The sequence below is a fragment of the Fulmarus glacialis genome, unplaced genomic scaffold, assembly GCF_000690835.1.
Source record: "Fulmarus glacialis isolate BGI_N327 unplaced genomic scaffold, ASM69083v1 scaffold13872, whole genome shotgun sequence".
Lineage (NCBI taxonomy): Eukaryota > Metazoa > Chordata > Aves > Procellariiformes > Procellariidae > Fulmarus > Fulmarus glacialis.
In genome coordinates, this window is record NW_009197275.1 from 62,516 (window position 1) to 80,969 (window position 18,454).

The following is an 18,454-nucleotide window of genomic DNA, read 5'->3' on the forward strand; positions in this document are numbered from 1 at the left end:
GTCCATTTTCAATGGAGGTGTTTATCACCATCATGACCCTCTGAGTGAACCCAAGCCCTGGGAGCACGCAGGAGCATCTGGGAATGTCTGCTAGGAAGAAGGGAATTAGAACAAAATTAGTTTCTTTTTAATTTCTGTTCTGTTTTTCTCTTTGCACTCTGTAGACTTAAGTTTGTTTGACACATTCCCGACAGATGTATAAAGCCTGACATGAAGAGCTTATGTCAGTATAACATGTCCAATCATTAAGACCGTGTAAGCACCAGCCCTCATCCTTTCTCATGCTCAGGCTCCAAAAAATGCCTGCTCCAATATTTTTATATGGCCAGACTCAAGTACATGTGCTGCATAGTTGCTCCTACGTGAGCAATCACTGGGACTCCTTGGGAAGTAAAACGTAAGTCAAATGGAGCAAAAAACTTTGGCCCTTCCACCTCCAGAAGAACTTATTCATGGTTGGTCCTAAGGAACAGACTGACCCCATAGCCAAGAGAACAAAACCAGACATGGCACTTACTTTTCTTACTTTTTATATAAAATAGACATTTACATACATTTTCTTTTGCAAAGACTTGGAGCATAACTCCTTTATGTGAAATCTAGCCATAAATCCCACAGTGAAAAAAGCAAAGACTTTGCAAATTCCTGTACCACTGACATACAGCCAGCTGCTGCTAAGTGTGAATTTATTTTTAAAAGATTTCTAATCCACGGGCTGTTTTCTTGTTCTTTTTTTTTTTTAAAAAGATATGCACAACTGATTAAAAAAAAATTAGATACAGAAATAAGAACCATATGAACAACAGGCAATGCAAACAACTCCCGCATGAGAGGAACACGCAGCGTGACATTCACTTCAGGCAGAGATTTCTACAGTAATACAGTTGTAGAAGCCATAACTTTTACAGAGGATACCACTGGGGGTATTTTCCAGAAGAAAAAATTTTCAGCAAGTCAGTACAAACATGGCAATGAACTTTTGCACAAAGTTATCGAGATTACCTGAAGCAACTTTGCCACATTGAAACACCAGTGAATGCCAAGCGCTTTTTTTTTAATTTTTCTTTTTTTTTTTTTTTTGCTGCTGGGTTTAAATGTACATGAAAGCAAAATGGTGCATTTTGAAATTGCTGCAAGAGACTGAAGGTTGGGGAAAAAAAACCCTCTAAGGGCTAATTTTTTCCAAAGATTGTGCATAATTGCATATATGAAAGATAGAAATTGAGCACTTGGTCAACTTAATCACATACAGATTGAGGAGCCTTAAGCATATACCGTTTCACCAAGTTGAAGGACAAGTGGGGCAAAATATCATATAACTATATTCTAAATTGCTTAATTATTAAAATTAGAATGACAATTATCTTCTTTTACCAAATATTGTACACCATAGCTGGCCTGGTTTCTGTAATTGTTGAGAAGCTTTCATAGTTTTTGGGTAATTTTAGGGGTGTCCAGCCTCCCCTGCAAGTTAGGCTCTTTATTTTGGATTTTTTTGACTTAGACTTCTTCCACCCATGTGCATGCATGCACACCCCCGCTGTCCTCGTCGAATGGAATGAAGGCCATTTGCACTGCTGCATTCACTTACTGTTTGGCCAAAACAAGTTGCCTGCACATTTGTAGGAAAATCTAGTCCAAGGAGTCTATGAGAGAGAGAAAATGCCCCCCACTGCATCATTTATCCTGGGGCTTGGAAACAGAATGGAAGCAAAGAATGCTGGACTTTAAATAAGCAATAAAATAAAATAAAATAAAATCCATCGGCTGAAAATATTATTCATGGGGAAAGGAAAAACCAACACAATTATTATGTTTTTCATTTAGGATTAAAACGCACAGTGAGTACATGAGAGTCCTGTCTAACCAGCTTTCCATTAATTTTCCACTTTAATATTGGTGAGCCCTGAGGTTTAGCCAATGCAACTTGCACAGAGAGCGAACTCTCCCCCACCAGGTAGAGCTTCAGCCATTTATTAATTTGTAATCTCTGCTAACCATGCTGAGCACTGGAGTTGGCAGAAAACAATGTATTTATAACTCATTATTTTAGAAGCTGTGCAATGCTAGAGGAAGAGGACATTTCCTATGATTAATTAGGATAATATCCAGTTTATCACAATGTAAGTCGCTCTATTTATCTTCCACCATAGCATTCCATTTTGGTGAAGGTAACCTATTTCATATCATACTCCATTCTTCTTCTTTGCCTGCAATAAACCTTTCACAAAACTAATGTCCTGAACAAACACAGCATTTCAGCACGGACGCCAACGAGACAGGGAGTCAGCTCAAAACTTCACAAGGGTTTAACTGCTTTGGTAGCTCAGGGTCTGAATCGTCCTCCAAATACACTGCCAGTGCGCAGACAGTCATCCTGCATAGACGGGGTATAAAGTGCTGGTTCAGGAAAGCAGGGTTCATGACTGAGCCCTCCTCTCTCCGTAACTACCATAAACCCAGCTCCAAAATGTGGAGAGTTGGCCTTTCGGCATATAAACGTAATCCAGTTCAGCTGGGATTAAACTCCGTGGTTATGTTACCTGCCTAATTCAGGCGAGTGGATGAACATACACCATGCCTTCCAACCAAACCGCCTCCCTCACCGGGAGGATGGCCTCATCTTTCTATGTTATTCTGCAAGTAAGACAGTGTTGCAAAAATGGTAATCCTTCTCCAGGATCTGGGAGGGGGGGCACCCAAAGCCATATTATACTTTTACACGTGCATCGATTTTAGGAGGTCAAGATGGCTTTGATCAGGTTCTAGGACAAGAACGAGACAATCATTTCTATCAGGTCTCTCAGGAAAGACAAACTAAGATTTTAGCTGAAGTTAAAAACACAAAATCAAGTCTTCCCCCTCACAAAGCATTGCTACGAAAAATACAACTTCTTCTATATTTGAAAAAATATGTTTCGTTGGCCACAATTTAAAGCCACACTGCTGTGGGGCTTGTAGAATATATAGCATTTATTTAATATATCTTTATGAGGCAAAGTTTATAGCTGACACACGTTTTAAAATGAGACGTATCTCCCCCCACCTCTACCCCCCACGCTTCGGCTAGCTATCAGGGCACTGCAGATGCCTCCTCCGCGGGGGGCTTTGCATGGCACCGCTGTTGGGGGCTGCACCAAACACCGCTCTGCCAGCCCCCGAACTCGCTGCAACGCGGCGGTACCGCAGGCAGCCAGCCTGGGCAGCTGCCCCGAAGGCAAGCTCACCTTGGGGAGAGGCAGAGAGCTTTATGGTCCAGGTACCTCTGAATAATGAATAATGAATAATGAATACCCGGTAATGAACCATCTACAACTTTGCAATGCACGGTGGGGAACCGACTGCTCTCAGAGGCCATTTAAGCTTTGGTCTCGCCATCCCACAGGACTCTGCTGGCGCAACCCCATCTCCTCTCGGCCATCCTGGCAGTGCCAGGGCTGTGCAAAGCTGCTCCACGCATGGCATCCAGCGGAGCGCCTGCACTGGGGACCTGCAGAAATGTCAGGTCAGCAAGTCTACGGCCATAGAAGTTGTGTGAAAAGACAAGGGTTGCTGACCCAGGCCCAGGACCTCAAACCTGCCCTCGGCCCCAGAAGGCAAAGTAGGCTGCTTGGGCTGGGGGGAGAAGGGAAAATTCACCAGCAAAACACTTGCTTATTTTGGTCCCAGCTGCTCCCTTGGGAAGCTGGTTTGAAGGGAGAGAGCCCAGAAACATGTGTCACCACCTTCTCCCCCCGCTGGTCTCTCCCTCCCACCTCTGCCCAGCTGTAGGCCCTGGCCGGTCTCCTTGGCCAGTGGGGACCAGTACCTCCCACGTCCAGCCTCGTCTCAGTGGGCACACAGCATGGCTCTACCAGGTCCACAAGCCCTCGCAGGGCAGACATCTGCACCAGTCTGGACTCCCTCTGAGCTCCAAATGCAGTTGGAGTCACATTAATAATTTGTCACTAATTTGACCATCAGTAGTAGCTAGACACCCAGCTTTTTAAATGAAGCCAGCGGAGCCACCAGCACACGGCTGTCCCATCACACTGAGCGAATTTGGAGCTTGCTGAGGTGCCATGGCCAGCGCCAACTAAACCCGGGCGCCACGTGGGTCACTGTCGCACAGGCTTTTCCTGACAGATGTGTATCAAGGCATCGCATACCTAATCTGAACTGTCCTTTACTAATAATGCCAAACCCGGGGCTGCCCTTCTGCAGGGTCTGGCCACAAGCAAGCTCAAATAACAACTTTTATGGCAGTTTCCTGCTGCAAGATGAACAAACTGATGACCTACCCTGATGTCCAAACCCAAAGGCGGTGGCACCAAGCACGATCCCACTAACACTCTCTGTGAACTGGTACAAACCCCGGCGGAAGCACAGAAGTGCTGTTGTTGCAGTGACAGTATGGTCCAATGTGCTCTGCAGCCATTTGCTTTAGAAACGTCATTAGGGGGAGTTATTCAAACACGCCTCGGTGGTACTGCATTTTTCTAACTTCAGACAATACAAGTCACAAAGCCCAGCCACGTGGCCAGCTGTGAAGGATGCTGCCCAATTCGTATAAAACAGAGAAAATATATTAATTATTTGATTATTATAAGTTAAATAAATAAAGCTCAAAAATAAAAGCCCCAATTCTGAAGAGAATTTGTTTTCCCACTTCAGTATTTAAAAATATAGATTTACGACTGATCAGCTATAGGTCATTTTCTGTATCTTTTGGGGGAGGGGGTCAGAACACTTTGACAAAGTGTTTTGTCAGTGTTACCACAATGATAAATGGGCTTTGTCCCTGCACACCCATAAAAAAGCCTCCTTAGTACCTACCCAGGCTAGGAAATCTTCCCTAATCTCCTTGTGGCTTTACTTTACCTCCTATATTGATCAGATCAGGTTTTTGGTTTTTTTTACTGGGGACTGGACAGGAGGACAAGTAATCCTAGAGCTTCCCATTACCTTTGGATGCTTCCATTTTTTTGAAAATGGAATAATAATTCTTCGGCCTGGAGAGAGAGGGCAAAGGGTAAAGCCATATGATGTTTGACAATACTGGCATCATGAACCTGAATTACTACAAAATTACTATCTTATGAGTAAAACATTCAGGTGAGGTTTTCCCTCAAAGGATCATTTGTCCTACTTGTAGAATCATCCTGTTAGGGTGATATTCAGATATCATTTTCCCTTTCTCTAAAATAATTTTCAAGTCATATTTAGAGCTGTAAAAGTGGCCACCATTTCCTCAGCATTAACCCCTTGAAACCTTTTTATGTGACCATTATGACCATCTTTCCTGGCTCAGAAGGACCTGCCAGCACTTGCAATGAAGCCCATCAGTGGTACTTTACATGGACGAGGTGAGCCTGTGTTGAGTAACAGGAGGTGCTACTTCAATCCCGCTGCAATGGGGGAGTACTTTGTCTCCATGGTTTCCCCAGTGATAACCAAGACATTGAAGGTATAGGTCCCACCCACACTCCCAGTGTGATTAAATCAGGTTCAGCCTAAACATAAATCTTGATTAAAGGAAGGTTTTCATTCATTCTCCAGCATGTCCCACAGGAGCAAGTGTCTCCTGTAACTTTGGTCAAACATAAGCATGCATTCAGAATTTGCCTTCCATAATTCTGAGTCCTATCAAAGTTCCTTCAGCATCACTTCAAGCAATAGGCTTCCACCATACTCTTCTCCAAGGGGCATGAGTTTCTTTCCACTGGTGACTGAATGCTATGTTTGGTCTTTCTCCTGGACTTCCTGAAACCGTTTCTCCAAGCGATCCAGTTTGGCCAGATTCTCCTTCAGCAACTTGCTGTTTGGAACCAGCTGTAAGGCTTTCTCATAGTAGCCACGGGCAGTGACATAGCTCCCCTACAAAGAAAATGAGTGACAGATCTCATTCGCATTCCCTAACATAGAAAGTTCATTCCTTGGGGATGGTGAAGACCGTAATACAAAGGAAAAAGATTTTATAAAACTTGATATTGTTAGGTAACGGGAATACTTCTTCATTATGAAATGGATCACCGAGTGCCGTTAACCTAAATTTGATCAAACACACATGGCAAGAAGTAGATTTACATTTTTCCATTATGTTGTACCAGAAGAGTTAATTTTACTCAGTGATAGGATAGCTTGAGGATATGACACAATGTGACTCCTTAAGACCCAAATCATAATGATATGCTAAAGTATTCAAAAATATAAGCAACCACAGGACGGGCTGTCTATTTCCATAATTTCATGCCAGTATGCTGCATTAGACATCTTTATTAAATTGATTAGGTAGAGAGGAATCTTAAAAGTCAACTCATGGTGACATTCTTCTAAGGCAGGTCAACAACTGAAGCAAGGAAAACTTTAGAGATGCACAAGTTGTTCCTTGCGGCCTGTCCCCTTACAAATATGGGATTTACATCTTTACTGGATACATATTCCCAAGCAACCTGGTTGAGAAATTCCAGTTGGGGTAGATGGACTTTCTCCTTTCTGGATAAAATACATCGGGGACACTTACTGTTCACAAACATGCAGCTCTTGGCAGTCTGAAACGAATTTAGCTTTCTCTCCTGAGCAGTAGTCTCTGCAGTTGACAGCTTAAGGAAAAGCAAAATTGTCCTACCTTGATGTGCTCAATGCCTCCCATATTCATCCAGGCCTGCGCTTGGTCTGGGTTGAGCTCCACAGCCCGTTTATAGCTCTACATAAATATGAAACATTTTTAGGTTAAGAGTCTGAGTCTTCAAACAAAAGCCCCACTGGAGGGGAAAGAGAAACTAAGTCTCCTCTCCCTCTGAATCCATTTAAAATATAATTTCAAATTCTTCTCATATACAATGCAGAAGCTGAATTTCAGTTTCTTTACAGCAGAGGTGACATAGCATACTGCTTCACCGCTGAGCTCGTCTCACAGGTTTTCCCTGCCCACGGCGCTGCATGACGAGCCACACCAACCCCTGCGACCGTCTCCCTGCCACTCTGCACCACGGGGGTCTCCTACACATCAGGGGCATTTCCTCAGGCAGGTCCCTGCCACTCACAAGCCATGTGTGGGCTGTGATGCTCCTTATGTGCAAGGCTTTAATTTGGAGCCGGCAGCACACTACTACAGTACAGGCACCTGCACGGAGGTTTCACAAGGACCTGAGGGCAGTGCTATCCCTCCCCGCTGTTTCTGCCACTGTGCATGGGAGAAGAAGCAACAAGGACCTTCTGGACTCTGTCAAACAGCACTGTTTTTATGGTGTCACAGCAGGAAAGGATCAAACCAGGATTAGACATCTCTAGGGTTATCGAGAGTATTCAGAATTGTCCCAATAACAATTTTCTGTGCTATTATTTAACACTAACACTAATTTCTGAGCTATCAAGCCTTCTGCTCCACAGGATAAGCCAATCTCTCAGCTATAAGATAATGAGGTGAGATATAACAACATAATGGGCTCTCACAGGTTTCAGCTGAGCCACCTGGAGTTGGCCATTGCCAGTGCGAGAGGCTGGGGCTGGATGGACCAAGGGTCTAGTCAGTGTGACAAGGCCTAGGCTCCTCCGTAGTCCCACCACGACTCTATACTTAACCTCTCAGAGCACGGAGCTGTATTTCCACACAGGAATGAGGGAAAATGTTGCAACTAAGTCTGGCAAAGTTAGCTGCCCCATAGCTTTAGCTGCACCACTGGTGAACTGCTGAGCTCCCAAGGCCAACAGCCAGGGTGCGTGCACCAGGGAGTATTAGAGGCAATGAGCTAACTCTATCTTTTAACCTACAAAACTATCCATGGGGCTTAGAACAGTCATACCTCAAAAGCCTTGTCAAGGAGATTCTGTTCTCTTAGCTGGTTTCCTTTAGTGAAAAAGAGCTCTGATATGACTTTCGGATCCTTTGGTTTTAGCTGAAGAGCTTTTTCTATAGTTTCAAGTGCCTGTGAAAAAGCAAGAGGACATTGTGTTACTGTATTCTGCGCCTTTCCACTGCTTAACTTCAGTCCCAGTACCTAGATAAACAGAAGGAAAAATAAATCTACTGGATGTGCGCTAAGGCACGTGACATGTCTCTGGAGAGACGGAATGTAAAATTCAACCCAAGCTCTGTGTGTGACCCTCGGGACAAGGGTACCTTGGGGCCATGGTACCTTGGCGTAGTGCTCCTGCTTGCTGTAGATGGCTGACAGAAGGCGGTAGCACTCCAGACACTCCACATCCTCGTGGAGTATATGGTTCGTCATCTTTTCAGCTTCCTTCGTCCGCCCCATCATTGCTAAAACCTGAGCCTACGGAGCCACATTACAAAGGGTTATGATCTTAAAAAGCTCAACCGTCCTTAATACATGATGCACCCAGCAGCGGGTGCTTCACTTTTGTGGCCCTGCCCTGGCCGAGCTTGCCCCACACTCACCAGCGCCAGTCGGATCTCTTTGTTTGAAGGCTGCAGTGATGCTGCTTCTCTGTAAACCTGCAACGCTTCTTCATACCGCCCCGTGTTGTAATACAGAGCCCCCAGTGGGGACAGGATTTCAGCCTTCCGAGATACCTTCAGTGCCCTGGAATTTGGGAACAAGAGATGCTTCCAGGTGGTGTGGGGATTAAAGCAGAAAGGGAGGTGTGGCTAGCGCTGGGATCGAGCAGCAGAGCTCTGCACTCTGCATGGCACGCTCAACCCACCCCAGGGAGCACAAATTTAAGGTCCCAGGGACGGATGAGCATACCGACAGCAGCAATCCCTCTGGCCACCTGAGAAGGGGAGAGGGCCACCTCCAAAGTGCATGCGAGCATGCAGCAGGGGTGGGGATGACTGACAGTGGCAGAACCTGGGGAGTGTGAGCACAAATCTGGATGCCAAAAAGGAGGCAAACCCGCCCCCGAGTCCACCCTGCTGCATACTGGGAGTCAGAGCCTGCCTACCGGCACATACCTGGGAAGGGCTTGAGTTCCTGATGGTGCCAAGGTTTTGGTGCTGGGTTGTGCGGCAGTTATGGCTATTACTGGTGCGGCACTCACAGACCAGCTTGGAGCAGGGTGGGAGTTGTGCTAACAATCTGCTCATGCCACCGAGAAACCTCGGGCTTTATTGTTAGAGCATCCCCCAGCCAAAAGCAGCAGTGTGTCCACCCTGGGGGCTTGGGAACGGTCCAGGGAAGTCAACACTGCCTGAGTCTGCTGCCTCTCCAAGCACTCCCCAAAAATAGCCAAATAAGCAAAGGCAAATCTGGTTTCAAACAGATGGAGAAGGGAGGGAGGAAAACCCAAATATGCACTAACAGATTCACATATCAGAGGCTCTTTAGCAGAGACAAGCTGTACAGGGGGAGGAAGGAAACCTCTGTCTCCTGTTCCAAATTCTTACCGCTTGTACCACACTTCGGCCTCTTTGTTCTGCCCCAGGGAGCGGTGAAGCCTGCCCAGGTTCACCATGGCCACGTGGTGAGCGGGGCTCAGGTTGATGGCCTGCCTGTAGTGGGACACGGCTCTCTCGGGAGCTCCTGGAGAGGAGAACAACCATTAAATTGGTGCCTCAGAAAAATCCTTTTGCAGTTCAGCACGCAGTAATGCTCTGGGTTTTCTTTCATCTATTGCTCTATGCATGGGAACCATTTTGAGAAAGAAATCCTGCCTCAGCCTTTTGAGATTAAGTGTCATGAAAATCGCTGTCCAAACTAAGATTTAGGCTCCAATATTCAGAGACAATCCTGAGAAACAGATTTTCTAGGGGTGGGTTTTTGCAAGTCGAGGGTACAGTCACCAGAAGAAGACTCCTGACTGAAAGCACCCTCCGATCATGCTGCGGGGGGACGCACACCCCGTGCTAAGGACAGAGCCCACTCCAGAGAGGGGGCTGGGGAGCATGTCCCACCTCCTGGGAGAGCATCCTTCCACCCTGGCCCGCAGGAAAGATGGGCAACGGAGACACGGAGAACAAGCCACCCAGTAGTCCCCACAACCCCACCAGAGCTGCAAATAGTTTCAGCTCTTTCCAAACAGAGACTATTCCCTCCACCTCTGTGGCGTTGGTCCTGCTCAGTCTCTCTACTACTGCTCAGTCTCTCTACTACTACTCAGTCTCTACTACTACTCTCTACTACTACAGCTCTTTCCAAACAGACTATTCTCTCCACCTCTGTAGCGTTGGTCCTACTCAGTCTCTCTCTAACTGCCAGTGACCAGCTAATTCCCACCTCGGGGCAATAAATCCCAGACCAGAGGTGTCCAGCTGCCTATTTTGGAGCATGTAGGCACCATCTCTGTGTTGCAGAGGAGCCATTGGGTGGCACTGCTTCGCTGTGCGAAAATGTCTACCGGTGCAAGGTCCCGCAGCCCATGACATCACCGAGCACCACAAGAAAATACACCACCATGCAAAAAGAAAGGTGCCAGACCACTAGCCCAAATAGTGTATTTTTCTTTATCTAAATAATGGCTTTCCTCAAGAAGGATCTTGCAGTTCTTTCCTCAGATAGGGCCTGTTGACTACCTACTAAATAAATTAATGGGGCACAGTATAAAGTTCCATCACTTCAGCAATGCGAGTATCATATTTTTAACCCCAGTGCTTGTTTAATTGGTTTGCACTCTCTAGACCAGATAATCTCCTGATGAAAACCGATACTCACAGAGTTTTGTCCACCAACAAAGTTTTTGAGTATTGGCATTTTTTAAGTCAAATTACTTCACAATGTGATTAATTCCATTTCTATCAGGAAAGCAGAACTTGAAAACAGCCTGCGCATGTTGGGGCACTGAACTGCCGTGGGAATTTTATTATTATAGCTTTTCACATCTAGTTTGGTTTTCCTGAGACTATGCAACATAAAAGTGACATTGACGCTTCTCAGCATCTCCTTTACAGAAGAGAGGAGGGACACCTGTAGGGAGATTTAGAAGCATTTAAGATTCATCCAAGGCCAGCGACATATCTTTCAGGGTAGGACTTTTTCAAAACATCCAGCAGTAGCCTCGATCTTCTCCCACCGTTGAGCAGGCAGACGTTTTTGAAAAATCATATCTACAAAACATCCTGGGAAGCAGGTGGGCATGCACCTCAGTCCGTAAGCCAGCCAGTGCCTCCCCTGCTCAACACACAGGGGTAATGCACATCGTTAAGGGAGACACATTGAGTGTCTACAACCACTGCAGAGCTGTCTAGAGTTATGGCTCCCCAGAGCTGACACTTGCTGGAGGCTTGTTGCACAAAATCCTGCAAGTTAATTGGCGTGGTGCTTCACACTCCCTGTGCCCACCGGGGAAGAGTGCAGCCTGTGACGGTCTCACTACCAGCCACTTCCTTCACGCCTCGTCATGTCTCCAGGAGGATTATTTACACATCATGCCTGAAGTATCAAAAGTCAGTGGGTTTTTTTCCTGTTGTTTGCGTGTAGAGGAAAAGTTAGTTTTGACTTTGGCAGATACACAAGTGCAAAAAATAGAAAGCGCACTGCACTGCGTTTGAACCACAATTTATGGCAGGAATAGGGCAATTTATCTGGGTTGGCAAGCAAAGATGAGTACAATGTCAGAGTGAAATTACTGAGGAATTTTTATTATTTGCAAGCTTGAATTTTGCCAGGAGACAAATTCAGAACCTCAACCTCTGTCACTAACGCCATGATGCCCTTTTTGATTACGAATGCTCATTTTGGCTTTGTATTTATTTCACACTGGTACTACAGAAGAACAATGGCTGAGCTCAGAGGTAGGACAGCCAGCTGCAGGCTGACAGACACCATCGTCCTTTCTTCCCAAGCACCACCACAGCCAGGCACGGTGTGAAATGGGCAGAATAGGTAGCAACCACACACTTTAAGCCTATAATATTTCATCACTGAGCCTCAGCTCTGTTCTAGAGGGACCGGAGTGAGACGGTAGTTTGGTTTCCACTAGCCGTTTGTCAAACTTGGCCTTGCTTATGAAGCTGTCATTAAAAGGTGGCAATTACAGTGGCATTTTTTTTTGTTGTTATGTGGATGCCAGAAAGTGCCTGAGTCCAGGGAAGTTGGATGGGAACCAGGAGTCCAGAAAATAAAGGCTCTGGATGCCATTTCGGAGCTCCTGAGAAATCAATTCACCCCACAGCATCTTAGGTTTTGTTTTCACAGATTACTGTGGTTTAAAAGCCATGTTTGTTTTTACAGCGGTGGCACTCAACCTTTACAGTCAAAGAGCTGCTTTGTCACCAAGTAGAGCTGCAAGTGCTCTAAAGACCATAATGTGTGCCTGGGATTTGGTTTGATGTGGCCATGCTTTCCTGGAGAAACGGCAGTATTGTCAGGGTGCTGCCTAGTTCAAATTGAAGAGGACAACTGCCTGTGCAAAGATGGTGAGAAACACTGAAGGAAACAGCCGGGCTGAATGCCACTGCCGCACAGTGCCTGCATTGATTACAAATTTCAGTACGCTCTGCCATCTCAGCAGTGTGGGGATATTTATTTCCAAGCTACAGTGGAGGCACATCTATTGCTTTGGAAGCTTTTGACACCCTTCTAGATGTGTACTGATGAATAAAACAAATCAAAGCAAATAAGGCAAAGACGGAAAATCCCTTGCTCCTTCTCACTTACCGGTATCAACCAAGAAAACACCGTAGTTGTTATGCAGATCAGAGCTCTCTGGACAATTCTCTATGCCAGCCTTATAGACCTCCTCCGCTTCCTTAAGCCGTTCCTTAAAAGAGAAGGAGATTTCTTAGCCATGGCAGAAAGGGTGTCAGCACCATTTGCCACATACCTGCATTTTGTGACAATTCCCTCACCGCACAGGGAATTCAGGCTGCCAGCCCACCCCGCCTTCTAGGAGGCCAAAATTTTTACCCCATGGCATGGATGCGATATAGCTGCCGTCTGGTACCCCAGAGCAATTCAGACAGCTTTCCCCCATACATTTGCAATTGGAGCTACCTGTGAAACAGAAATAACAGCTGGAAAAGGTGGCTCCTGTGCGATGTCAGCAAGCCCCAGCTGGGCACGCACCCGGCCGGGAAACACACAGCGACAGGGGTCGTGTTGGGTCTGTTGAGAAATATCTGTCATCTGGGAGCTGATATATTTTAATTTATTTGTTTAATGAGCATCTCGCTGGCTAACTTTTCCCCTCTGGAGCTCTGCTGTTCATTCCCTAAGCAGCAAGGAAAATACAAGGAATGAAAGCTTGGCGTGTGTGATGGCTGGGGGACGGGGAGCTCATGCAGGGGGATGAGGGAAGCTGGAGGAGGATGAGGGCGATGAAAGAGTGGGGAAAATCTGACAGATTCAGATTAAAACCAGGCATTGTCAATGCATGAGATGTAGCTCACTGGGATTGATGGGATGTGCGACTGTGCTGATTCCCAGATGTGCTGAGCCCTTACATTTTGCATAGATTTCAAGGAGGTTCTTTGGTGCTGAGCATTTCTGGAAAATATAGATCTTTTCCTTGGGAACACCCTGCCTACAGAAAGTGTCCCACTGGCTGGGCTCTGTCTAGCCTGAGCTACGGGCAGCCCAGTCCTGAAAAGAAAATAAGGTATCTCGTTTGGATCAAATAGCAACTTAAAAAGGTTTCCATTTCCCTCGAGCCAGCCAGTGCATGCCCACTGCCTGTATGCTCGCTAGCATGGGTTATCACGGTCTTCCTCCTCCCCTAACCTCAGAGCTTTGCTGTTGGGTGTATTTACGGAAGGAGGCCGTGAACAGCAGAGACCAGCACGGTGCAGAGGGGCGTCAGGCAAGCCTCCAGCACCGAAGATGCTTTTTTCAGTTCTTCTCTTTCCATGGAGCAGCACAGCCCTATGGTGACAAATTCCACAGCCTCCTGACGATGCTCCCAAGCGAAATCAGCCATCCGGCTTCTCTGCCGAGGAAAGCCTGGAGCCACCAAGGCAGACCTCCTCCTCGGGAGCTGAATCCACATTGAAATAAGAGGTCAGTCCATTCCCAGCTATGGATTCTCCCTTCCTCAAGTCCTGCAAATCCCAGAGCCTACAGGGCTTTCTCTGGATATTAAGGGTGTACCTGTCGGCAGCTTTTGCTCTGTAGCTGCTTAAATGTGTGGACTCCTTTCTCACCTCCTATTTCAGAACTGGAGAGCTGGAATTAATCGCACTGAAAGAGCATGACTTGATGAAAGCGCACAGTTTGCCATGGTTAAGTGCTTTCACATTTACATGGTAAAGGTCAGCCAGCAGAAAAGATAGTGTGTGATAAAACACAGAAACACATTTTTTAAAAGTGCTTAAGTTTGGACATTTTGGATATATTTATGTGAATTTGACATCATTATCCTGCAGGGTCAGGAAAAGTGTAGCGATCATCAGAATTGACTAAAATGAAGAGCAATTTTTTGAGAAAGCATCTGTGTCACTGAGACATTAACAAGCATATTTTCAAAGATTTCTGTACTATTTTCTTTTCCTCTGATTTTAATTTTCAGCCAAGGAATGTGGCTTTGTGCGCACATATGTCAGTTTTCTTCATTTTATTTACTGATCATAAACCCGAGCAGGTTTATAAAGCAAGGAAGGGCTGTGGTAAACTAGATTAGCAGTGTCCCACGTCAAAACATTCACACTCACCGATATTGAGCACTTTTAGCATTTTTATCATGGTTGCATTGCTTTTTTGGCACCTAACATCCTGACCCTGAATGCCTCAGGCTCCGCGTAGAGTCTGGGATGATTTCTCCAACGAAGTGTCTGCATTAAGCGCAGTCAGAAATGGGAAAGGACGGGCCCAGCTTTTTGTGCTAGAGCTTTCTCCCTCACAGCCTCTCCTCTTCTTGGGAGAAATGCTGTAAGTTCATCAAGGCTTGATTCTCATTAACACTTAATAATGCCACTCCCAGATCTTCATGAAACATTCATCAAGCTCACAAAATTCAGAAGATTGGCTTAAAAAATGTATGAGATTTTTATGATATTAAAAAAACTATGCATGTGAGGATCTCTCAGTTGAACTCCAGGATTTTTAAGTCTGGTTTTTTATGGCTCAGTTTTTCAGTCTGGTTATGACTGAGCAGGCTCTCCTCTGCAGCTAAGTGGGTTAAAAAGTTTCTTTTTCTTAGTGTAGGCTGATATTATTACACACACACACACAAAATCTCTTGAATCCAGAAACTAGGGCCTGAAAAGAGGCATCAAGTAGCATGAGATGGCTGATAAAACTACAAGAGCTGGGAAGAAGATGCTGTTCAAGTGCATCTGAGTAAATCCTGGGGAAGCAGTGCTACAGAAGTGGTGTGGAAACAGCAACCACAAATGTTTGATTTCTCATATTAGCACCACTGCAGTGATCACGGAAAACAACAATATATTGTGACTGAGTTATGATATAAAGCAGAAAGACCAGTAAGAAGGGCAAGCATTTATAAAAGGCACAAGCAAGCCAAACTGTTTTATACAATGTGGAGGGGTTTTTTTCCACATCAGCTCTGGCTTCAGCGTCAACTATCAAGGAGAGAAAAGGGCAATTACATTGAGTTATAGGCTAATTCCCTGGCACATGAGACATTCCTCTCAGTAACATTTTTTACAGTTGTGGGAGGAAAGGACCCACAAGCCCCATTTTGGATTCATCATCTTTAAGATGGGGGGAACACGCTGTGCAGGACCGATCAAGGCAATCCCAGCACTATTTCACTGAGCTGCGTCCACCCGTTTCCCCCCTTCTTAGCCCTAGTGCAAAGCTGGAGGAGCAGCAGTTTGTCATGGCCACGGTCACCTCATGCGAGTTATTTTAATGTGCCACCTACGGCACTTCAGCAACTTTCTATCACAGCCCAGCGAGAGGGAACCAGTTTGTGCTCCCTTCCCCAAAGCTCCACACCGATGCTGTCCATGCAGCCTACTGCATACTGCCTGGTATCACAGATACTCCTACAGCTGTGAGACACAAGTAGGGCCACAAGTAGGCAGAAAAACAGGTTTGTAACTTTTAGCCATTTTGGACACTATTGCTTGGACAAAGAGAAAAACCCAAAACTGAAAAATGGGGTCCCATCATTATCTTTTGGGTTAAGATGCCAAAACTTCTGCCCGTACCCCTCCAGGAAGCGCACAGTGTTAGGGTGTGATTCTGCAGCCCACAGCCACGAGCAGCAGCATGTATTTGTAGGACAGCCCCTACTGCGATCACTAGCATGGCTGTGAGAGGCAGGAGCTGCACAATTAGGTAGTAATCTGCTGTGACTAAACATGAAAAGGTGTTAAAAGCCTGCAGGAAATCGCTATTTTCTGAGGAAATTGTACTAACTATTTTTTTTCCCTACCACTTACTCAAGTCACAAGAGGATGAACAATCTGTACGTAAAAGTAGATGAATTATTGCTGGACTTACTAATGGCATTTGCTTTGGGCAGAAGGCCTCGGGACTCTACAGTGGTTTTATTGCTCTATTGACCTTCCAATCGATGGTTCTAATTAATAATTTCAATTAATATTAAAACCAGGTATTACTGCGGAGGACTCATTTCCTATACTTGCAGGATACTCTTTGACAGACTTATTCAAAACACAGTTCCCATTCAACAAGGCTCTTCTTTCAATTCATACACTATATTTCTAGGTCCCTGCAGTTGATATTCAAATATTTGAAAGTCACTTAAAAGGAAAAATAAAATAACACATCTTTCAGTAATCCACATATATCATAGGTGAGGTTTGCAGAGTGCCTACATCATTAAAGAAGCCTAAACCAGAACAAGACCTCTGTTTATAGTTTTGCTGAAATTTATCCACTTCCCTTACAGAGAGAAGATTTCACTAACCAGATTAACAGAAAACAGTGAAAAATGATACTCTTTTGCTTTGTCTGTATTTGCATGTGGCAATCTTTTAAGAAAGCTTTAGCACCTGTGCTATAGAACAGTTAGATCTGAAACTTGGGAGAGAAAAAAAGCAGTTTTCAAAAGTTCTGCAGAAGTGTGCTAGAGCTATGCAGTTATGAGGACCTCGTCACCCACCCCTGTAGCCCCAGACTGGGGCCACTGGTTGTGGCCGCAGTCCGTGGGAGCAACGCCCGAAGCACAGCATCCCTCATCTGCTGCTGGAGGCGTGGAGAAAAGCAGGGCTTGGTGGTCTCGACGTGGGCACCCATGCTTCGTGGCTTCTTCTGAACTCAAGCATTTTGTGCCTCAATTTCCCTTTTCCTCCATGGGGACAATATTTCACCTCACAGGGACCTTGTAGAAATAAATTACCTAACTACAGAGACTAGGGAGAGCCCTAAGTAATGAGCATGGGGAACAAGCCCAAGAGGAAATAAGTAATCCTCCCTCCAGAGCGCAGCCTGGGCCATGCTCAGTAAATAAGGCCTGGGGGCACATACTGAACAATGAGGTTAAATAAAATCGAACAGCTGCTCATTAAGAGCGACATAAAGCTAGTGAGCCTTCCCACCCCCAGTACGTGATCATCTACCATGGTAATTAAGGGCCGTATTCCGATGCATGCATGCAACGGGCTGCAGAGGCCATCTGGCTTCTGACATTTCCTAGCGTTGGAGTGATTTATTATGAAATCTCAAGATTACCTACGTAGGCGTGTGTGTCTGAGGGGGAAGCACTCGCCTATTCTGCTGTCACAACATTCAAGGTGCGATGGATTAAGACTTCATCATAGACGCGGGGAGCTGCAGAGAGGGTATTTACTCACAACTTCAACAGTGATTTAATTCAGAGCCACATCATGTGGGTGTAATTACTCACGGCGAATGAGTTGCCTCCTATGCTGAAAAAGTCATCTCTAAAGCAGCCCGAGAGCTCTCTGCGGACAGCCGCGGACCCACGCCTGCCACCGCATGTGTGCAAGGCGAGGGTGCTCCATTGGGATGCACAGGAGGTGTTGTGGCTGCGGCAGCAGTGCATACACATGCGCAGAAGGCACGAGAGCTTGAGCGACGCCCGTTACCTGTTCAGCTAGCAGCGAGGCCAGGCTTGAGTAAGCATCTGCGAACTCTGGGCCGTACTTAATGGAGTCCCGCAGTAAGATTACAGCTTCCTCCTTCTTCCCTTGGGACCTGCAGGACAGGGAAGGAGGGAAAAAAAGAAAGAAAAGTTCCTGTAAGCACATGTTTAGGACATCCCACTGATTAACTGCTTTAAAGAGACATGAAAGTCCCTGGCTTGACCTTTTCAGCAAAGACCAAATGATTCACTCACGCCTCCTCTCCACAGTGTGCATACCCAGCATCTCCTCGGCCCATCGCTGTTTCTATATGTTATTCTCAGGAGCTGGGAGGACATAGGCTTTAATGAGTCTTGGCTTTTTTGATCATGGGGAGGTTTACACGACACCGGGCCTGCTGGGGACAGACGGAGTTCAGCTGTCTCACAGGGGGAAAAGGATTCTTCCTCATGAGTTGGCGGGGCTCATCAAGAGGGCTTTAAACTAAGTTCAAAGGGGGAAGGGGATAAAACCAGGCTCACTAGAGAAGAGCCTAGGATCGGCACGCCAATGTCGGGAGAGAAATCAGTAGCCCAGCTCAAGTGCCTCTACACCAAAGCACGC

At 45.9% G+C, this 18,454-nt stretch overlaps 1 protein-coding gene across 1 annotated transcript; it reads right to left on the minus strand.

Annotated features, from left to right (window-relative positions):
- Positions 1-4,898: 4,898 nt before the first annotated feature.
- TMTC1 (transmembrane and tetratricopeptide repeat containing 1) lies at positions 4,899-18,149 on the minus strand. Its single transcript, XM_009572485.1, has 9 exons — positions 18,130-18,149; positions 17,855-17,963; positions 12,537-12,639; positions 9,329-9,464; positions 8,381-8,525; positions 8,118-8,255; positions 7,785-7,907; positions 6,608-6,685; positions 4,899-5,856 (listed from the first exon to the last, which is right to left on the minus strand). Exons 1-9 carry the CDS (start codon positions 18,147-18,149, stop codon positions 5,716-5,718), a joined length of 993 nt encoding a protein of 330 aa, XP_009570780.1. The 3' UTR covers positions 4,899-5,715.
- Between the last annotated feature and the right edge of the window lie 305 nt (positions 18,150-18,454).